At 38.9% G+C, this 23,518-nt stretch overlaps 1 protein-coding gene across 3 annotated transcripts; it reads left to right on the top strand.

Moving 5' to 3' along the window:
• Window positions 1-653: 653 nt before the first annotated feature.
• Window positions 654-23,463, top strand: SNX8 (sorting nexin 8). 3 transcript variants are annotated; one of them, XM_063430430.1, is made up of 12 exons: window positions 654-753; window positions 5,175-5,365; window positions 7,292-7,409; window positions 11,245-11,366; window positions 11,836-11,916; window positions 12,905-13,065; window positions 16,396-16,528; window positions 17,866-17,934; window positions 18,186-18,335; window positions 18,480-18,629; window positions 19,396-21,817; window positions 23,422-23,463. In XM_063430430.1, exons 2-11 carry the CDS (start codon window positions 5,225-5,227, stop codon window positions 19,507-19,509), a joined length of 1,239 nt encoding a protein of 412 aa, XP_063286500.1. In that variant the 5' UTR covers window positions 654-753; window positions 5,175-5,224; the 3' UTR covers window positions 19,510-21,817; window positions 23,422-23,463. The 3 variants fall into 3 exon arrangements, with proteins under 3 accessions (XP_063286500.1, XP_063286503.1, XP_063286502.1); XM_063430433.1 differs by lacking the exon at window positions 654-753 and adding an exon at window positions 4,476-4,668; XM_063430432.1 differs by lacking the exon at window positions 654-753 and having other exon boundaries at window positions 5,092-5,365.
• Window positions 23,464-23,518: the final 55 nt, after the last annotated feature.

The following is a 23,518-nucleotide window of genomic DNA, read 5'->3' as shown; positions in this document are numbered from 1 at the left end:
GTGTATGTGTCAGTCTGTGTCACTGTGTCTATCTGTGTGTGTATGTGTCAGTCTGTGTCACTGTGTCTATCTGTGTCACTGTGTGTGTATGTCAGTCTGTGTGTGTGTCAGTCTGTGTCACTGTGTGTGTATGTCAGTCTGTGTCACTATGTGTGTATGTGTGAGTCTGTCTATCTGTGTCAGTCTGTGTCACTATGTGTGTATGTGTCAGTCTGTGTCACTATGTGTGTATGTGTCACTCTGTCTATCTGTGTCAGTCTGTGTCACTATGTGTGTATGTGTCAGTCTGTCTATCTGTGTCAGTCTGTGTCACTATGTGTGTATGTGTCACTCTGTCTATCTGTGTCAGTCTGTGTCACTATGTGTGTATGTGTCAGTCTGTGTCACTATGTGTGTATGTGTCAGTCTGTGTTTCTATATGTGTGTATGTGTCAGTCTGTGTCACTATGTGTGTATGTGTAGCACTGACAGCCATGCATAGCTGGCCCCAGGTTTAACTATAACATTATGGCAGTAATAAGGTATGTTCCCAGGAAAACATGGTGCCACTTATTGCCAATAAATGCGCATGCGCAAACACATGGACGTGCCAGGCACGTCCGGTGCTGCGAGCGCGCCATTTTGCTGTGTCTCCCAGGCATGTTTGGGTCGTTACTAAGTGAAGGAAGTCACGTTGCTGCAAGGGGGCGTGGCCAGTCACATGACGGGGCCTTGAATGCAATGCTGACTGCGTGTAAAGCGGAGCGAGTGCAGGTGAGTGCTGGGGAGTCACGTGGGCTCCCAGAGGTAGCGCTGTGTACTGGAGTGACGTAGGGCAGCGTCATGGGGAGCCTGTGTCTGCACTATACCTGCTCTCAGTATCCAGACCCCAGACAGAGACACTGTGTGTCAGCCAGGACCCCAGACAGAGACACTGTGTGTCAGCCAGGACCCCCACACAGAGACACAGCCAGGACCCCCACACAGAGACACAGCCAGGACCCCCACACAGAGACACAGCCAGGACCCCAGACAGAGACACTGTGTGTCAGCCAGGACCCCAGACAGAGACACTGTGTGTCAGCCAGGACCCCCACACAGAGATACAGCCAGGACCCCCAGACAGAGACACTGTGTGTCAGCCAGGACCCCCAGACAGAGACACTGTGTGTCAGCCAGGACCCCCAGACAGAGACACTGTGTGTCAGCCAGGACCCCCAGACAGAGACACTGTGTGTCAGCCAGGACCCCCAGACAGAGACACTGTGTGTCAGCCAGAACCCCCAGACAGAGACACTGTGTGTCAGCCAGGACCTGACATTAACTAAATTGGGGGCTGGATTAATCCATTCGTAAACATAGCAGTTTCTGTGAAACTGCTATGTTTACAGCAGGCAGGGTTAACCCTAGATGAACCTGGCACACAGACCACTTCATTGAGCTGAAGTGGACTGGGTGCGTGTAGTGGTCATTTTACCTCTACCACTTCAGCTGGAAGGCTATTCCATGCATCCACTCCCCTCTCAGTAAAGTAATACTTCCTGATATTATTTTGAAACCTTTCGCCCTCTAAGACTATGTCCTCTTGTTGTGTTAGTTTTTCTTTTTTTAAATATAGTCTCCTTCTTTACTGTGTTGATTCCCTTTATGTATTTATATGTTTCTATCATATCCCCCTGTCATTATCTGCTTTATATAGGCTATATTCCAAACATCATCATTATCTGCTTTATATAGATTATATTCCAGATACTGTCATTACCTGTTTTTATATAGATATATTCAAGCTCCTAATACTGGCAGTCACTGATTTCATAAATATTCCCTTCTTTATATGAAATTGTAGTCACCAGTTGTTGCCAACCACTGCTTTTATTGATACCAAGGTACCAATTATTGCCATTCACTATTGTGCATATAATCATGGGCACCAAACACTGCTAATCTCTGATTTTGTAATTAATTCTAGGCACCAAGTACTGACAATCACCATCTAACATACTATTTGGCATCAGACTTTACCAATCACTGATTTGCATAGAATAGTGGGTACCAGACATTAACAATCATTGCCTTATCTTTTAGGCATTAGACATTCACCTCAACTGCTTTTATAAATCATTTTAGACATCTTTACGCTGTGTTTGCAACATGCTGTTGCTAAACTCTGAACCAGCTCTTTAAGTTACTGGAAAACTATATGTGGTTGCTATTATAGTTATTGATTAAACCCCCCCCAAAAAAGAGCGATTTGGGGAGAAAAAAAGGTTTAGCGTTCTTTATAAAACTAGTCTAAATAATAGAATCAATAAGGTTTTATTGCATATGCATCTGTGATCTAAAGTATTTTTATACGGATTAGATAGGATGTAATATGAGACATTCTGTCTGCGTGGAAAGGGATGGGATATATATATATATTATGCCTGCTAGAAGTCTATATATTGGCTATTTCACAAGTCTTACAAGCAAATTTAATGGATAAATTAATTGATAAATTTAAAAAAGTAATACCGGTACTTTATTTTTTTTAGCATAGGTTATGGTGCAAAGAGGTCCTTTGTGTACCCTCCCTGCATTCAATTTCTTATAACGTCAACTCTCTGTAAAACATACTATTAATGCATCCCTTGAGGCTGATATTCCTCCTTTTGATTGTACAAGTACTTGTATGATATTTGCCTGTCATACAGGTACCTGCTTCATCTGAAAGGCTCTCTCACTTCTTTATTTGAGAGCATGGGTGGACTTTCTCGAGTCATAAAAAAAAATGGAAGTTATCAATATGATAATAAAAACATTGTTGCTGCTTCTGTTAAATCATGCAGCATTTAAGTGATGTAGCTCCACAAATTTGCTGTCTGTAAGCTCCTCTTGTGAACTCATTGTACAGTGCTGTGGAGAAAGGTTGGCATGTGTTTTGACATTTAAAAAAAAAAAAAAAAAAAAATTCTCTCTCTCTCTTTTATTTTTTTAATGAATTTTCACATTGTTTAATTGCGGTGTCATTTTTACCAGCAGCACGTTAAATATTAGCTGCTGGTTTCTTTTAGGAAGCCAGTGACTTTTCGTGAGTAAAGAAGAGTCATAAGATTATGTATAATTTGTGGATAACACCCACTCATCTACAAAAGAGGATGATTATAATAGACGCAGTGTTTTTGCTGGCTGATTGTTATCCAATCGGACAGCTTCACTCTGTTGCTTAACTCGAAATGCAGAACTGGTTGTGCGTGAAACAAGCACAGATTTCAGGATCGCTCTCTCTTGTGGTTAAGCATTTCACCTTTAAGTCACTTAGGCACGGTAGTCCAGCACACAGGTTTATTGGTGTAAACATCCACCATTTGGTCAGGATCTATGAACATATGGAAGGTCAGTATTTGTTATAGCTTTAGCATTTACTTAAGTAGACTGTGTACAGATGTACAAAAAGGAGTAGTGTACAACAAAAAATGAAAGTATGTTCTGTACAGCACTGGACTTTCCAGAGGAACTGTCATACAATATATTAATAGAATTCTCACCTAAATTAGATCATAAGACTTCAGTAAAGGGGCAAGTGGCCTTATACATACAGTTATGGGTTTACGTTTTATTTTTTTATTAAGAAGATTATAAAATATTTTTGACAACAATAATAAATAATTTGCTTTGTGTTTTCTTCTTTGGACACACATACAAATGTGATGTTTGGAATGGTTGAATTAGATAGTAGTAGTATTTTACGGTTGTACATTACAGCTATTAAATTACAAGGATTTTCAAATGGATTTCAAATTTGAGGTCCTAATAGCCAGATTGTGAAAATGTGTTTTTAGTTCATCTAAAATGTGAAACTCGCTTTAAATACACAATTTTATTGAGTAACTCGGGGCAGACATGTACCCTTTATCCTTTTTCCTATTTTGCACCACTACAAAATACAATTGTAAACCTTTAAAGGGGAAAAACAATCTCTGGATGCCAAAGGGGTGGCATGTGGGTGCCAAGGAAGCTGTGTTTTCTCTCCACCTGTGTGAGAATCATTTTACAAAAACAAACAAACGAGGATGGCACCCATCGACTCCTTGCACCACAACCACTACAACAAGCTGTAGTTAAAGGTTAAAGGAATACTGTGTGCTTCGTAAAAGCGAAGAGCGTTAAATTAAGCCTTCCAACATGGCGGAAAGCCTTCAAATTAAAGAGGAATTGTAATGTTCCCAAATTCTATAATATTCAGTCCGTTTTAAAATGCTTTATCTTGGTTTCTTATTCAAACCCCCTAATATGCCACTATTGCTAATGGTGAATGCAAAGTTAGATTTGCGTGCTCTGCTGGGTGTTTTTTATTCAGGCATGCAATTTTAAAAAAATGTGTTTTAAAATCTCGGGTTTTTTTTGTTTGTTTTTTTATATATACATTTGTTTATTTGAATTATTATACTGTAATTTAAAATACAGTCGAGCAGAAAAGGGAAAAATGGGGGGGGAATCACAAAACAGGAAAGTCATGGAAGTGTCGCGTCATCACTACTGTCTTGTCAGCTTGATTTATCTGGACTCTGGTGAACTCAAGCTATTTTTCCACTTGAGCAGCATATCCTGTACAGATTCCATGGCACAAGCCCATGTTCAGTGCTCCTGGAATTTATCGTAGAGATGGAACTCTGTAATGAAAGTCACATTGCCATTGCTGCCTAGCTCGTACATATTGATCAACCTGAGGCTATATTGCTATGCTAAGAGGTGGTATTCTTCTTTTGCAAAAGCTTGCAGAGAAATTTATTGTGATGAGCCCCTGAGGGGAAAACTAAAGTCGAAATTGCAAAGTCAGCCCCGAAATGACGTTGATTCCAGGAAATACATCTGCCAAAAACACAATTTTAATAAACAGTAGGCTCTCTTTTAAATTTATATAAAATATATTTTTTTAAGCTGTCTAAAATAAAAATCTGATTAGGCAGCATTTTGGAAGGAGCTATTAGCTGCAGTTGAATGTATGTAAATGCAAACTTTGACCTGTGTTTGAATGCTTCACTAATTTTCCTGTTAAACATCAACAGTAGCTTGCTGCCAACACACTGTTAGGGAGATAATTCAGGAGTGTGTTTTCTAATCTTCATTTCCTATAACAATGGCTGCATTCCAGCTCCCATTTATTGTCTGTTGATCGCTCCCTTCTCACATCCAGCAATGCTTCCTTCTTGCAGATTTGCCAAAGCGTCCTTTGAATGAGCAGAAACTTCCAGACTGTTCCAGAATGCAGGGGACGGAACGGAACCCTATGATACTAAACTATACCTTGCAGGAGCTCTTTGGGCATGATACTGTGCAAGTGGAGCTTATTCCAGAAAAGAAAGGCTTGTTCTTGAAGCATGTGGAGTATGAGGTTTCAAGCTCGGTGAGTTTGACCCATTGGACGAATCATGTGTTATGTGCTGGGTGGGGAAGCATCCAGTTTACGGGTGACTCATTTATTGACTAGTTTGCCAGAGAGATAGCTAAGTGGTTAATAAAGCAGCATACCAGAGTTGTAATTTCAATTCCAGGCAAGGCTTGCTCTTCTTTCTATCCATCTGAGATCAATGAAATGAGCACCATTAAGTTGGGTATTAACATCTGCAACCTAGTATGCGCTTGAAAACTGGTGCACAAATGCACCTTTCTTGGTTAAATAATTTGATGTTATTTTCCACCAATCCCAGCTTGCCCCTTTCTTGAAAGCAAAACGGGGTTGTTGTACAACAGCAGCTGAACTATATTGGCTCCATTTTTATTTTTTCCACGTGCAATTGTATTCCCTTTGAATTGCTTACGTACCTTCTTTAGGAACGGGATACCAAGAGCCTTGGATATGTTGCAGTGGAATAGATCGAGATAAACGTACTGGCCTTGTCTTCCTCTAGATCATTCAGGGCCCCTGGCACCCCTCCAGGGAAATGAAGGCAACTGGAGTTGGCGTGGAAATGATAATTTAAAAAAAAAATTTTTTTATGAAGACTAGTTTTGAAAATGCCCGCCTTACATTTATTATAAATAGATGTCTATAGCATCACTTTTGTAACTTGAATAAAGGACCCCTACAGACGCTTCTTGCCCTATAAAGCTGAGGAATAAATTGTCATTTTTATAAATATTATTAAAATGACATACGTTTAGGTGGCTTTACCCCCTCCCCCCCCCCTTAAGTCCCTTAAATGTTAATAAAACTCACCTTATTTCCAGGGCCGCGCAGGTCTTCTGGTGCTGTCTCCGCCCCCTTAGTAACATCATCAGAATTGCCGATTTTTAGCCAAGCCAATGCTTTCCCCCAAAAATCGGCGAGGGGCGGGCCAGACAGTTTTGGCCAATCGATGAGTCAATGCATCTCTATGAGGAAAATTCAGCGTCCCCATGCAGAGTGTGGAGATGCTGAACGGAACTGCTGCCTACTGTGCAGCTCTTAGCCAGGATGTGCCTCCAGTGGCCACTTGGAGGTGTCCCCAGGGGCAATCTAAACAACACCTTTTCTCTGAAAAGGCAGTGTTTGCATGAAAATGACTGCATATCATGATTATACTCACCAGAACAACTACATTAAGCTGTAGTTGTTCTGGTGACTATAGTGTCCTTTAATTTTACAACAAGGAATCCTGAGACAGTGTGCCAGTGATAGGCTGAGAGCTTCAGCTATCTATCTCTACCACTAGCGATCCTTTGATACAACGGCATGAGAAAAATGTTTATTTAATGAGGCTTCCTCGTTGAACGTGGGAATGAGAGGCAGAGCTGACGGACAATGTTTGAACAACGTTGGAGTTAAACCATTCGTAAACCGATTTAATTCCTTGAATGTAAGAAGGAGCCCAGGGCCTGCCTTCCATGCACCATAACAATTTAATCTCAATTAAGTTCTTATGGTGCCCAAAGTGTTCCTTTTAAATATATGGGGAAAAACAAATACCGGTAACCACACCTTTTAAAGATGTTTATGGGATATGTAGTTCATACTCAGCAGCAGTTCCATCCATTACATAACATTAATCGATCTGCCTCCTCAGCTGCTGTCACCTTAGTTACAGGTCCTTCAGTTTTGTGAATAAAACTGTAAACTAGATTGTCACTCAAGGAGCACAAGTTGTTATGGTATTTGTAGTGTCCATTGTAAGCCAAATCTAATTATTTTAAGATTCTTTTATTTATGTGCTTTATTTCCTTTACAGCAGTGAAAGAATAAAAATCTTATTCTATAGAACCATATCAAGAGGCCTATATATATTTTCTCGAGTCTTTTTATAATTTTTTTTTAACCTTCCCAACCTTCCCAATCTTGGTCTTTTTTCTTTAGCACTTCAAGTCTTCCGTGTACAGACGGTATAATGACTTTGTGGTATTCCAGGAGATGCTGTTGCAGAAATATCCATACCGTATGGTGCCGTCTCTGCCACCGAAAAGAATGCTTGGAGGTATTGTCTTGCATTTTCGTACCTGTGTTAGTTGTGTTCTTATGGTCTGTATATTATCTAGCTAGACTCTGTAAAGTTATGTATAACCCCTCCCACATCCCCCACATTTCCCTTTTTTTTGTTAAGGTACGGTATGTAGATTTGGCTCTCAGGATGAACTACTGATAGCTGTGCCAGTCGAAAATCTGCTGCTCTCTAAATATTACCTGCACACTTGGCACTAACGCATCTTAAGGGCGTTTGATAGATATTGATCTCGTATTCATGATGTGTTTTCTCTCTGTACAAGTTACTTGGTTTTGCTACCCGTAACATGAAATGCTACAGATAATAAGAGAGCAGTGATTGGCTGTGGGACGGAGTCATATCCTCAGCTCGGCTCACAGCGCTCTCTCATTGGCTGAAATGCATATGTCCTGCCAAGGAGATGGTTTAAAAAAGTAGCAGAATGTGCAAAGGGGGCGGGGTTATGCTGCTGTGGGTTTATGTGCATATGTCACGTTAAAGTGTTCAAAGTGAACCTATAACTTTTCTAAACTTATTGAAACTATGAAAGGATATTTACATATCAAATCGCCAATTCGGATTATTATTATTAATAAAAAAATAACCCTTATCTATATGACAATGGGAGCGGCCACCGTAACAATTTGTCATAGGATTTGCGGGATTGTTTCTCTGACCCTACCCTTTATTGGAAGCTGACTGGTTGTTCTGGCAACCCATGCAGAAACTGTGTGGGGAGGAAGGAGAGTTATGTACAGTGAAGTAATTGTTGGTACATTTGTGTACACACCATAACCACTGCAGCAGTAGTGGTAGGAGTCCTCCGGGTAAGAGTAAATCTTTTTTTGATACATACCTGTGTCCCTATGGGCATTTATAATCTGGCAACCATTAGGTCAAGCTAAAGCAAAAGATTCCCTTCTGCAATAGATATTTCAATTATAATTCTTAGTAAATACATTCTGTTAATACATGAATTTAGTCAACATTTTTATGAAAATATACACTTTAACCCCTTAAGGACCAAACTTCTGGAATAAAATGGAATCATGACGTGTCACACACGTCATGTGTCCTTAAGGGGTTAAAAAAAAACAAAAACACTTTTTAATTCTTTTAACCCCTTAAGGACACATGACATGTGTGACATGTCATGATTCCCTTTTATTCCAGAAGTTTGGTCCTTAAGGGGTTAAAAAAAATAATTATTTTTTTGAGTGGAGCAAGGTTTACGTGACTTAAAGTATACATCAGTGTTCATTCAGTCAACAATAACGTAGATACAAGTGACATTAACAGAAAAGCTTGCAATCATTGCGATCTGTTTGTATTATCAGGACTGTAACGGAGAGCATGTATCCTAGTTGCCTATACCACTCATTAAAAAAAAAATTCATATACAGGAATGTGATTAACGTGAATATTCAGCTTGGTCACAACATAAAGAGTAAATACTTAAATGAAAATAAAACAATCTCGGTAATTAGTATAGGTGAAAGATGGTTTTGTATAAGATGCGATACCCTATCATTGCGGTTAGTCGAATGTCAACCACCTTGGGTACGTACTTTGTTCGGGGCACCAATTGAACCCTTTTGTAATTTTTTTGTTAGCACAATACAGGTAAGCCACCCGGCAGGGTGTTAGAGGTGTATATTTCAGGCCATATATATGAGGTCAAGATATCTGATCAAGTGAGTGTGGTGAAAAAGCAAATATATTGTGGCCGAAAAGAGGGTAGATGGTGCCACCTATGCATTGTAATACCCCTGACCAAGGGGGTGGGGGGGGGGGGGAGGGATGGGAGGCGAATGTTTGTTCTCGTGTGTGGCCCAAGATAAACTTTTAGATAAGTAAATCTTAAACTATGAAAACATAAGTAAAACTATAGCTCAGACAACGTAATACCACTTAGTGATTCAGCGATAAGCGGAAGTTAGGGGGGGTAACCCGGGGCATGTGCGCTTGGGTAAGTTATTACAGTCCTGCTTATGTCCCCGATTCACGGCCTCTTGTAGGTACAAAGGGTATCACATTGGGGACGTCCCAGGTATGCATGACCTTGGACCTCATTAGTGTGATGTCTGTCTCTGCCAGGCCGAGGGCTGAGAGGAATACTGAGGCCTCAGTTGGAGTTGTTGCTTTATATGCTTTTCACTCCTTCTGCAATTGCAGCATGCGGGGTGCGGACCATTTATATGCCTGGCCAGCTTCTTGCAGCTTTTTGGTGATGTGCTGCATGGTTTTGCACCACAATAGCATGGATCGGTTTATATCCTGGAAGAAAGTGAGTAAATGCGATTCCAAGACGTTGCTTGTCTGTGAAGGTTTGACATCTAATTATAATGTCCCTTGGGGTGCCAGCTGGAGCCCTGGGGGACTTGGTGATCCTGTAGGCCCCATCTGGTTGTATAAGCTTTGCTTGTTTGGTGGGTAGCACTGATGCAATCAGCCTTTTTAGGAAGTGTGGTAGTTCCTCTGGGAACTCTGCGTCCACTACTCCCCTTATTTTGATGTTTTGTCTGCGACTCCTATCCTCCATGGTGTCAACTCGGAGTGATAGAGATGAGTGTGCTGTTTGTAAGTGCTGAACGGTTTCCCCCAAGGCTGTAAGACCCTGTTTGAGGTCGATCACGTCCTTTTTGGTGGCTTTGACCTGGGCCGTGACCGCCTAGATTTCGATTTTGAATTTTCACCACTACTATATCAGCATTGAATAGTTATCTAATTCTGTCATACAAGTCAGTGATGTCTTGTTTAGTTGAAGGCGTCAGCCTGGGGTTATCACCTGTGTCAGAGGTTGAGAGCTGAGTGTGAATGTAGCCAGTGTTTGCCTCCATTAGGTTGCTCTCTGCATCAGAAGCGGCGTTGGAAGCTGCCATTGCCACGGAACCCATCTGCCTACTTGAGGAGCCTGCTGATATCTCTAGGCTCCTGTGGAGTTATCACCTGCAATTTATTATTCTTCCGACACATCTCCACAATCGGAGGAGCGTTTATGTAGGGAGGTGAGTATTTCCTCCAGGCTTTAAACAGTCTGGCGTGTCTGGTTATGGCCTGCGTGTTCCTAGGCCTGATGTGTCGTTGGACTTTACAGGGCAGGTTGGGCTGCGATCTGCAAAAGAAGGGCATGTAGCACAAAAAAAAACTTCCATTAAAAAACATGTAAAGAGAACCTTAAAAATACTTTTCAAAGCGTTTCCTAAATTGACATATCAAAACTATAAGGATTTCTGTGTCCGTCATTGAGATGAAACCCTTTACGAAGACTGGTAGTTATTTTATTCCTTGCAGTCATTAGAAAAGGATATAAATACGTTAATGTGTGTGAACTTCTTGACAGTACTGTCATCTCCGGCATATGCCACACTTTGATCACTGTTGATGGGAACTCCGAGAGCAACTGTAATAATTCTAGGAGAGAAGCGGCTCAAAAGAGACAACTGCATTTTTCAACATTTCGCGTGAGGGAGAATAACGTCATTTTTGAAGATCATAGAACTTTTTAATTGTCAAAGATGCTTTAAATCTGTCTACATTTTACTTTATTACATAAGATGTTTTTGTATTATTTTTTTCCACTTCCTGCAATTTTTACCGTAAAATATTGTGATAGGTTGGTAATTCTTATTTTATTTATATATTCAGTGTATATGGGTCTTGGTTCTTAGGAAAAAAAATTAGCAAAATGCATAAGATTCCATAATATGCATGTGATTTGCCCCCACGTAGCCTTTGTTTTTTGTTGACAAGTGCTTAACAAAGGATTTTTAAATGTGTGACAATTCTTCTTATCTCCCTCTAAGTAAAGCCATGTATATATTTTCAGCTGACCGTGAGTTTATTGAATCACGCAGGCGAGCGTTGAAACGATTTGTTAACCTTGTTGCCAGACACCCTTCTTTCTGGGACGATGTACTAGTGAATATATTTCTTTCATATAATGGGCAGGTTAGTCTGTTTTTTCATACAATTTTTTTTTTTTTTTTAATACTTTTCCTTAAGAATTGTATAGTATGCTACAGCTGAGCACAAGGAGCTAAATTTTGTATGTACTGTACTTGCAATGGGCAGCTGGTAGATTGGTTTTAATTTGGTGTTAAATCGTTGAAAAATTGAGTTTAAAGCTGTTTTCTGTGTAGAAGGTTCCTTGAAATCACTGAGAAATTTTTAGCATAATTATTTAATGCTGTGATAATGCTTAGTTCTATACAGCCAGACCGATTTCCACCACAAAACCGAGCAGCAGCATGCTTCTAAGTCTAGATGAAATCCTTTGTTGGTTATATCTATTTGTTGCTCATTTGTATAATAAGTGAAGCAATATGGGATATTATTATTATTATTATTATTGCCATTTATATAGCTCCAACAGATTCCGTAGCGCTTTACAATATTCTAATAAAGGTTTTTGTTTTAGGATATACAGAACCGAATGCGTGAGTCCATTCGTGGAGTGGGAGATGAATACATGACTTCTAAAATTTCTGCTCAAGCCAAGGTACTTCTTCTATTGTTAAATTCGGATTTTGAAGCATTTACTGATTGGAAGAAATAAGATTTACTAATCTTGGTCCTGAATACTGTTTTCTAATGGAGACCTGAGACCCCCTTTCACAATAGTTATAAGGGAATGCCAGTGTCATGAAGTTCTAGATATGTAAATTTTGCAGGAATTGACTTAAGCCCCACTCCCCAGATCATACACCATTATTTGCATGAAAAAAATACTACTCAAGACAAAGAAAGTTGTATAAAAACAAGCCGGGTGGATTGCATTCCTTCATTGACATCTGAGAGCCAGGGGGGCTGGTTTATAATTGCAGAAATGTTTTTACAAAGCCCTTGCACTTCTAGGTTATTCTAGTTTTTATTAATATTTGTATTGTTTTCTTTTCCACTTATTCAGGAATGAAATATTACATACTTTGTGTATGAATAAACATTATAAAATCCTTTTCCAATATCATTACAATCCAAATCATGGCCATCATATTCCATCATACCATCATGTGATACTTTCTAGGTTTTCAACGTTTAGGGTTTACCATTTTCTGTTTCCAATTGATTTGCCCATTCCTCCCATATTTTAGTTATTTTGGATCTATATTCTAAATGGGTTATTTTAGTTATAGAGAGACCAGGTGCAGGGTGCTCTCTACACTGTTACCTTTTGTGATGTGATGTTGTTATGGTGCTTACGGTAACCCTTTTATCAAAATAATTGTGCCCTGATAAGTCTGCAAAGACAAACTACACATGTAACATTTACGGAAATTGTATATGAAATGCAGTTGAGCAGTCACCATGGAATGCTATGGAATTATCCTGCTGATGTTCAAAACCTTATCCCTCAATTGTTCTTTATAAAACCAATTTATATAAAAATTTTTGACTGTGTGTGGTTTAGCAATTTGCTATATGTACTTTTAATGAACTAGCCAAAACACTTTCTCATGGTTTTCTGTCGTCTGCTGGGGTGCTGTCAGGATTTCCTTCCGAGCGACATCCAAGTTCAGTTTGCCGCCAGCAGAGAGCTCATACGGAACATCTATAACAGCTTTTATAAACTGCGAGATCGAGCTGAGAGGATGGCGGCACGGGCCATAGACAATGCTACTGACCTCCTGGGCTTCGGAAAAGAGCTAAGGTATAATGATTGAATTACTATTATTGCTTTTTGGAAGGAAGATTTTGCTTAACCCCGTAAGGACACATGACATGTTATGATTCCCTTTTATTCCTGAAGTTTGGTCCTTAAGGGGTTAAATATGGATATTAAAAAAAAGATACACGACCTCTGACCTATAGTTGTTGATATAATATGGGATTTTTCTAACCGCACAAATAGGCCACTATCCCCATGAGCTTGATCTTGCTTCATTAAAAGGAGACAGATGTTTCACAAATTGCCTTTCATCCACATGTTTTGGTCTAGTCTGTCTGGGAGGATGGGAAAAAATACACAATTTGTGTGTTCTACAGTTGTATACATATATCACCACTAGTTCAGAAATTGTCTGTTTTTTATTTATTTTTTTATTTGTGAGATAGGCGATTGTACATAAAGTATCGTTGTATCATCAAAGAACGTGATTTAATTATTTACAAAGATGGAATAGATTCCTGAATCCCAAATACTCCTGCAAAGTTTCTCCAATCTAAGAATACTCATTGCATAAACGAGAGGTGATTGGAAGGTAGTAATATTTATTACAGATCATTTTTTTTTTATGCACTAAAATAAATTAATTTCAACTTTGTATTTTTAACTCGAGTTTTCATCAATAGCATGTTACAAAGAAATCATATCATTTTGGTCCCAAAGCAGTATATTTTCTGAATTAATAAACTTCCCTCCCTTACATTTATATGTTCCATAGACCTATATGGTCAATTATAGACAGAGACAACCCCCTCATTAACATTTATTATATACACTGTGTTGGAGTCAAGATGTTATTGATGTTATTGTTGTATCTGTGCATATGTTGTCTGCTATATTGTACAGTATACGTTCATGAGAAGTTTGTGGGTTTTATACCTATGAATGTGGGTTGTGTATGGGGGCTGCTTGTGTGAAATATTGTGTGCATGTATGTTGATTGTCAGTGGTGTTGTGTTTGTGGGGACTGTGTGTTTTGTTTGTGTGGGCTGTTTGTATTATTTGTATGAGGGGGAGGCTTATTCTGTGTATATCTAACAGTGTGGTTGGCTTCCCTTGGGGTCTTGCGGGGATCGGGGTGGCCAGGTACAGATCAAGTGCAGGAGCTGTGCTAGATTTTGCAATGCGTAAATTGAGGATCGCCCCTCACCACCTGCAATCGCCACTCTGTCTGCAATAGCAGAGATCTGAAGTCCAATTGGGACTGTTTGGCTTTGGCAACCTTGAGTCCCATTCAAGGCACACGTGCCATAGGTTGCTGTCCCCTGGTCTTGTGGTTAAATCTTTATATCCGTTCTTTGCAGACATTAAGGAGAACTTGTTTCTTTATTTTAAATGAAGAGATAATTACTGTCTAATAGCAAGGCTAACACACCGGGTTATATGATAACTTTTAGATGTACACCTTTCAGACCGTATGCATCTGAGGTGGAATATGCAGCAGCTGTAGTGTTGATGCCTTGCGTGTTACAAGGGATTGAGGGTGGGGGAAACAGAGGGGGCTACATCTTACTACAGACACGCATAAGAATTAGACTTTGCATAAATTCAATAGGGCTGGGAATTCACAGAACATCACCTTTTGGACACTTGATAAACAACTATTACAATACACTATCTTGACTTGGAGAGTATAATTGTGTTGTAAATTGAACCAGCGTTCTCCTTAAACAATATATATGCGTTTCTGAACCGGATAGTCAGCTGTACTTTAGAGGGACACTAGAGTCACCAAAACAATTACAGCTTGCAGTTGTTCTGGTGAGTATAGAATGTCTCTATAGGCTTTGTAATGTGAAGCCCTGCCTTTTCAGAGAGAAGGTATTGTTTAAAATGCTCTCTAGTGGCTGTCACTTCCTACATTCAGCATCTCCACGCACTGCATGTAGACGATGAACATTCCTCATAGAGATGATTGAATTAATGCATCTCTATGAGGAGATGCTGACTGGCGCAGCGCTGCGTTTTGACGCACGTGCACGGTAGCCTCCCAATGCTTTCCTATAAGAAAGCATTTGATTGACTAAAATCACAGTTGATGATCTCGCCGACGAGCCAGAGCCAGCCACAATGAGACCAGTGCGGTGCTGGAAATAAGATGAGTTAGTTTGTTACTGCAATAGCATACATATCAGTAGATATTGAAGGGTACCACCCTGAGATGTCTGACATTGTCTACTGTGTCACACGCACGTCATGACAATTTCTTAATGGTTTTAATTTCTTTTTAATAGTCTTATCGCTCTGTATCTGTGTACCAATGACACCCTCCACCTTCCAGGATATAACATCCCCCTTTACCAAATGTTCTCATTCTAATTTGCTGTGCCTAAAAGGCTTCTGTTAAAGGGACACTACAGTCATCTAAACAACTTTAGCTTAATGAGGCAGTTTTAGTGCGTAGATCATGCTTCTCCTGTTTCACTGCTCAATTCACTGCCATTTAGGAGTTAATGCAGCCCTTGCCACACCTCCCCTGGCTATGATTGACACAGCCTGCATTAAATCAAAATGGTTTCACTTTCAATCAGACGTAATTAATTAAAAAAAAAAATCGTATGGCTTTCTCTGTAAATTGAACTTTAATCACATACAGGAGGCTCTTGCAGCGTCTAGCAAGCTATTAATATAGCAGGGGATAAGAAAATCTAAATTAAATAGAACTTGCAATAAGGGAAGGATAAACTTTAGATAACTCTTTACAGGAAGTGTTTAGGAAGGCTATGTAAGTCACATGCATGGAGGTGTGACTAGAGTTCATAAACAAAGTGATTTAACTCCTAAATGTCAGATAACTGAGCATTGAGACTGCAGGGGCATGATCTATACACCACAACTGCTTCATTAAGCTAACGTTGTTTTGGTGACTATAGTGTCCCTTTAAGCAAGCAACATGGATTCAGTTCTGCTTTCATCATACAAGTACATCCAAGGCATGAGTGCTTTTTCCATTATCTAGAGAACTAGTCAAAGAATTGACTTTAAGTTTTATGGACAAAATAGTCTGTCTGGAAAAACTGTCCAGCTCTGTAATTTGAAGTGCAAGTATTATGGGCTACAGTTAGCAGCTCCTTTAATTTCTCAGTGAATCCCAGTTTTGTAAATAATGTACATCAATGACTAACCATGGGACATCTGCAAGTCTTGATGTGTCTAAACCTCTCACTGCATTAAGGCTTTATTTTTAAGGTACAACATGGGAGTGGTAAGCCCAGAAGGTAACTTTTGTAAATCACATGAATGAGCTCTGTTAGGGAGTTGCAATGACTAGCTTCACCTTTTTAATGTCTTTTTCTTTCCATGAATTCTATCTAGTGCTCTTGGCTCAGATACCACTCCACTGCCATCCTGGGCAGCTCTCGATAAGAGCACATGGGGTGCTTTGAAGCAAGCACTAAAGGGATTATCTGTAGAGTTTGCTGTCCTTGCTGACAAGGCAGCACAGCAGGTAAGATTGTTCTGTGCAGTTTATGTTCTATATGCTTGGTTCCCTTCCTGTACACTCTAATTGATGGTACATATGTTATAATTAGGTCTGAGGCTTTAGTAGGCAGGGCATTTTAAAGGAAAACTCTGGGCATTTTAATTCATCAAGACTAACTTGTTATGGTACGAGGAGGTCTCCCAGTCTTGGGTAATTTATTTATTTAAGTTGGTTTGTTTGGGTCCATTAGCCCACCTATGTTGCTTGTTCCTCCTACTCACTAACGTATTAGTTTTGCTACAAAATACTGCTGTACATAACTGAGCAACAACTCCACAGACATATCAGCTTTCTACTTTAGAAAGGAACAGATGAGTGACCTCTCCCAGAAATCCCTATGATACAAAACCTATGGGCTCAAGACCAGTAGTTCTATAGAAAGTTTGATTGAGCACCACATTTGGCTGAGTCATTTAACTATATGAGATAATGGTCCATCTCCATCTGGGAGAATCCCTTTAAAGGGAACCTACGGTGCCAAAAACTACTTTTTTGGGGGGGAGGGGGGGGACTGACTAGAGATTTCCTGTATATTGTTGTGAGCACTGTCCACCCCACTTTGCTGCTAAAAACTAAAGTTAAAATAAAGATTGCTTACCTCCTTTCCAGTGCCTATTGACTCCTTTACCACCTACTCTGCCTCTGAAGATGTCAGCATGCCTGCTTACCTCTTCCGTGATCTCCTCCAAGAGGACAGAGTTTCAAGAGGCGGAATTAACCCTGCAATCTAAACATTGCCATTTCTATTAAACGGCAATGTTTAACATTGCAGGGCTGCTGCACCCAGACCAGTTCATTGATATGAAATGGTCTGGGTGACTTTAGTGGGCCTTCATAGAGTGTACCTTAGCCTTCTAAACAAATGGATTTGGCTCAGTAATAGCTAGCCATTATTAGAAGAGGAAAAAAAAAAGTAAAATAAGCAGGTAAAATGAATATCTTGTAATACCTTTTTTATTGGACTAACAGATTTTTTTTTAATGACAAGCTTTCAGGAGAACCTCCCTTTCTCAAGTCTGAAGCATTTCTAAGCAAGACGACACCTAGAATTCAAAGTTCAGTTGTGATACAGGGGTTAAAGGGTTATTTTACACTGTATCAATACATTTTTGTTTTAAACCCGGAGAGGAGCCTTCCTTATATATATATATATATATATATATATATATATATATATATATATATATATATATATATATATATATATATACTCTAAAGTTATGCAACAAAACAAAATGGTTAACTTGGTTAATTTTACACATTTGTATGCTTACTTTAACAGTTTTTACGTGGTATTACAGGGTAAACTTGAAGAAATCGATGTGGTTGAGAAGCTAAATCTTTTCCTAGACCTTCTCCAGTCCTACAAAGTAAGCTGTGCTTTGTTTGTGTGTATTTTCATTAGATATGCAATAGAATTAATGATATTGGACCTTTTGATACCATAACCACCATAGTGAGCTGTAGTGGTTATGGTGCTTGGAGTGTTTCTTTAACTGCAATAATGGTGAAGTATGCCTCTTGAAAAGTATCAAGTGATTGAAACTGTAGAATTAGGACACAGTTCGTATTTGTTAGAATAATGATTATTCATATATATATTCTTATTTCGTCTCCGAAGGACCTGTGTGAAAGACATGAAAAGGGTGTATTGCACAAACACCAGAAGGCTTTGCACAAGTACAGCCTTATGAAAAAGCAGATGATCAGTGCGACTGTGCAGAATAAGGAAGGAGAGTCTGTGGAGCAGTTGGAATCCCGCATTGCAGAGGTTTTTGTTTTCAATTATCTTCCTAATTCATATCTTGTTTTTTTTTTTTTTTTTTTTTTTCTCACCCTGTGGAAGATATGCATTAATTTTGTTAATCTAAACATCTTTTCATTTCATATATAATTTTTTTTTCTATTACTTTAGCAAGAAAATGCCCTCATGGTTATGGAGCTTCGAAATTACTTCTCATTGTACTGTCTGCACCAAGAAACCCAGCTTATGCATATCTACCTGCCGCTGACCTCCCACATACTTGGAGCTTTTGTGAATTCACAGATCCAGGGTCACAAAGAGGTGGGTTTTATGTGATTTTTACATAGCAGAAGTGTGTAGCCTGCGATGCACCTGCTAAATCCTTCCATTTACACGGCCGAGTGACTTGGGTGATGGTGCCAGTGCACTCTTGGCATCATAACCACTACAGAGTGCTGTAGTGGTTATGGTACTTGGAGTGTTCTTTTAAAAGTGAACATAGCCATTTCCATTATTTAGCAAATGCTTACCTCTGGTCCAGCTCCACAATAATTTGAGGTTTGTAGATGTAGATTTCTTAAGTTGACTTCAGTCCTGGGCTGCTGACCACCTCTGACAAAACTGTCTCTGCCTGGGAGAACACAGAAGCAGCCCCCTCCCTCCCCCCCCCCCCCCCCCCCCCCATGATGCTGATACATTTGCTTCTTCAGCATACCCGTGTCCAAATGAAATGACCTTCTGGAGGAAAAGGTCAGGTAATCAGTTGGTGGCATACTAGTCTGAGGTTAGGGGGGTTACTAGCAGTTTGCTAGTACTGTTGGGAAGTGAGTATAGTTTAACAAATAAGTGGCATGCTTTTCAGCTCTTCCTTTTAATTTAAGATTCTGCTAAAGATTTTCACAACTGAGCCTCTAATCAAAAATATATCATATACTGAGAATGTCAGGATTCTGACCTTCATTGCTGGTAATAGGGTGTTCTGTGTGCATGCTACTGTAAACTTTACATAGTTTATGATGTAATAAGCACACTGTTTTACATCTAATTGTGGTGATTGGTTTATTGTGGCTGTTATTCTCTTTTGTAGATGACTAATGTTTGGAATGAACTGAAGCCCAAGCTGAACTGCCTCTATGTGGGAATGGACTGCCTACCCACTCCTCCCCTTTCCCCAGAGGAAAGTCGGTTTTTCACACCGTAGGAGCTGATTGAGGTGGTTGCTAAAACTAAACCTGGGACATTTAATACACAGATCTGTGTTATCACAGGACCATTCTTTTTGTAATGCTGGAATTAATGACACTAAAGCCTTGGCATTCATGTGCTTTTGGGAGAGAGCCTGGTATTTTGCACTCTTGCATTTCTTTAGATAAAACTGTACTCTGCACAATTCTTTGGGTAAGTACATTCAGTGCTGCCTTCAACCAGGTCTGTTTGCACATTTTTGGATTTCATATGTGTACATTAGTGCCATATTGAAAAAACCTTTTGTTTGTTCTAATTCTGAAGTCTGAGCAACAAGGAGAACCCAGCAATCGAACAGTTGCAAAGAGGATCATAGAGCGGCTTGGATGATTACATTAAAAATCCCATCTGCTATGGGGCCAGGATGCATGTTAAATCACGACCACCAGATCTTTGATGCAACCATGTGCCAGCAACAGTCTCCCTTTATTACACTGACCGGTTCAGTAGGAAGTAATTAGCCTGGAACCTCAGCCCAGACTAAGAAGATCAGTGTTAAGCTGAATTTAGCCGTGTCGTCTTCTGTGAGTTGCCAATGGCCAGCAATATTAATGGGAAACATATAAATTGTAGTTCTTTTCAAATAGTTTATGCCCACCTAACACACCATACATAACTATAAAAAAAAAAAATTAAGGGCTTCGCTGCTTACTAGGCTGTTATATCAACTGCTTAAAACCAGAATCATGATTTAATCTCTCCACTAGAATAAGGCTACATATAATCTACATCTGGTCTAAAACATTTTTTACATCTCCAGAGATTGATCAGTTAAGATTCAAGGGATCCTGTGCTGGACGTTGTCTGGAAATGCTAATGAGTTTAAGAACTTTTAGAACCGCTGAAGTGTTAAGTGCAAACTATAAAACTGGAAGAGTGTGTATGTTCTTCGAGTTAAACCACTGGCAGCCAATGAAAGGTATGGATAGGGATTTCTATCTCCCATTGGCTGCAGGTTTGGCCAATAGGAAGATTTTGTAACCCTTCTCCCTAGTTTGTGGAACCTATTCTTTCCATGGGAGTGCTGCACAATCGGTACACGGTCCTTAAAGGGACGATGGAAAACACTGATTCATATTAACATTTGCAGCATATTTGTGATCAAAAGTGTTATGTCTATTCAGAGTTGTGGATAATTTTCCTGGAATTCACTGGAAAAATCTATGAGCTAACTTCAAGTAATTAATCGGCATTCAACGGTGTATGGTGGTGATTGACACCGGACAGGCCCAACATTTGCAAAGTATCTTCTTTGCTTGAGAATTTAGAAAACTTTAGCTTATAAAATGTGTGGCTTTTATTTTCTTACACTCTTTAAGAGCGGTTGAAATCACAGCTTGCGTCACTTTTGGCCAGACAGGAGCAATGCCATGTTTGGATCTTAGACTTTTTCCTAGGAGCCTTCTAAAGTGGTGTTCACAAAAAAGTCTGCTGCAATCTAATAGCCTGATTTATTGTTGCTCAGTACTACCTATAGTGGACCTATAAAGCTCTAGATGACATTTGTTGGGCTGTCTCTGCAAGCTATAAATATTGCACAATATCTAAAAAAAATTAAATTATATATATATATATTTCTTCTTTTAGACCTCAATAGGTCATTGTATCAAAGTATGTTTGTCTTTCTTTAAATATACAATATTGAGAGAACATATTTAATATATTCCAGCAATAAAAGCTATTCTGTCGGTATTATGTAATAATCACTAAAATTGAATGTCTATAAGCAAGTACTATACAATGATGAACATTTTATTACAAAGAGCAATTTGTATTGCTGCTGAAGGGAACAATTATTTACTGACATTTTTCTTAAAATTAGCCATAGAAACTTAAACTGGAAATTGCCCTGGTCATATGATACAGGGTAAATCACAAGTCAAGAACCACTCAAATACCTGCAAGATGTTTAAAGTGACAGTCATTACTTTTTTTTTTTAGCCACCCCTTTCTTTGTGACAATGATCTCTCTGCTTGTATGCGGGTGCCTGGGGTGGGTAGTAATATATATATTTTTTTCTTCAAGATTCTATTTTTATTAAAAACAAAACTAAGTGACCGTACCGCCTTAACATGGGTGAAGGTTAGTGTAACAAGTATTATAGGTGCACGTATTGGTTTATTACATAACTAAGAAATATATCTAATATTGACCTTCTTACAGGTATATGGATGAGATCTGACTTTTGACACACCTTAGCACTGGTTAATGGGCAAATTGCATAGAGACACAGTTCAAATTCCAAAGAGAAAATGCTGCCATGGTATGATAATCCTAAAAATAGTATTTCTATGTGTTTATGTAAATCTATTAGTAATACATGCATAAAGTATTTAATAAAATATATGAAAGAATAATCCGTGTGCGCAAACAGTTTTTTTTACTGATCCTCAATGCTGGTTGTTTGGTCAGTATCTGACATTAGATGCGTTGTCAAAGTTTAATATAAAAATACAGTAAGTATATTTTTGAAAGTGGTACAGCTACATAGCCTCCACAACTCATTAGTTAGCCCTGTCCCAGGACCCACCAATGTGCCATGCAGTGATAATACTTTTACAGATGCACATGGCACTGATTTAAAGGGACACTCCGAAACACTGATAGCTTCATTTGATTGAAGTAGCTATAGTACCTGGAGTCCTCCGGGGCAGTCACTCCATTCAGAGTTAAAAGGTTTTTGAATGGTACAGAAAATGGTTGCTCTTTGCCACAAACCCACTCAGCAATACTACAGAGAAAACATCAAAACCACTACCGTTTTACTGGTTATAGTATCACGAGTCAGTGGCACTATCCTACAAATGTGTCCTGTCCAAAAACACATGTAAGTGATGGCACTAATGAAGTAGTAACTTCCTCTCTGAAGATACTGCACTAAGCCAGATCAGAATTTTCTAGGATACCGAGGTAAGTGCCAAATTGGTAGAAAATGGTTTGATTACTTGTCGGGCAGCACAGGAGTACTCCTGATGCCACAACCAATGCAGTTGGCTTGGCATGTATACACTGTATCCACACACACTGCATTCTTTAACATATGCCATTAAAGACTATACCCTTTCATAATAAATACATATATATAATACACACACCAGTGAATGATCTACTTGGATTATGCTAAAGCATTTGATACAATTACACACACAAAAAAGTACTATTAACTGAAATTAGTTGATTTAGTTAAAAAGTTATTGGACAGTAAATTAGCTTAAAGATAGAGAGTAGTTGTAAATGGAAAATGTTTAAATTGGACAAAAATGGAGTGGGTTCACTTCTTTAATCGGTTTATACATTTTCTTGGCGTGAGCATTGAAAGTCATGTGTCTGTTTACAGATGACACGTGTAAGAAAATAGTCTGAATTTGATATAATTTCTCTACAGAGGGACCTGGATAAATTGGGGGACTAGGCAGGCAGGTGGCAGATGAGATGCAATACAGATAAATGCAAAACCGTGCATTTTGGAATTGGGAAATTTACAAGCCATTAATACATTAAATGAAAAGGACTTGAACAATCCTAGATGACAAACAATGCAACATTATGCTATGTTGGTCTGCCATGGCAAATGCTATTAAGTTGCTTTTGTGTATAAAAATATATATATATAATTTTCCCTCTTTATAAATTAATAAGACCCCCACCTTGAATATGTGGGGTAATTTTGGGCACTAGTTTTAAAGAAGGATATTGCAGAACTAGAAACTGTACAGAGAAGAAAAACTAGTAAGGGGGATGGAAAACATTAGCTTTATGGAAAGTATAGAAAAACTGCATTTTTTTTTTAATGTAATGGCACTATACAAATTCTATACAGAGTCAGTAAAAACAACTATGTGCCAACTGCATTAGTTGTGGCATCAGGAATACTAATCAAAAAATAGTATTTCTATGTGTTTATATAAAAACAGCATAAAGGAATGGGTTTTAAAGGCTGCATTTAACATAGTTGCTTTTGTTT

This window comes from Pelobates fuscus, chromosome 8, assembly GCF_036172605.1.
Source record: "Pelobates fuscus isolate aPelFus1 chromosome 8, aPelFus1.pri, whole genome shotgun sequence".
In the NCBI taxonomy this organism is placed as follows: domain Eukaryota; kingdom Metazoa; phylum Chordata; class Amphibia; order Anura; family Pelobatidae; genus Pelobates; species Pelobates fuscus.
The sequence above is the reverse complement of the archived record's forward strand: the minus strand, read 5'-3'. Positions and strand labels throughout refer to the sequence as shown.

What these genes read in the sequence shown, in the direction of transcription:
- SNX8 (XM_063430430.1), top strand. Translation starts at nt 5,225, where the DNA reads ATGCAGGGGACGGAACGGAACCCTATGATACTAAACTATACCTTGCAG. An exon ending in AAATTTCTGCTCAAGCCAAG is followed by an intron (nt 11,917 to 12,904) that starts GTACTTCTTCTA and finishes GGGTGCTGTCAG; the next exon opens with GATTTCCTTCCGAGCGACAT. An exon ending in ACCTTCTCCAGTCCTACAAA is followed by an intron (nt 17,935 to 18,185) that starts GTAAGCTGTGCT and finishes TCGTCTCCGAAG; the next exon opens with GACCTGTGTGAAAGACATGA.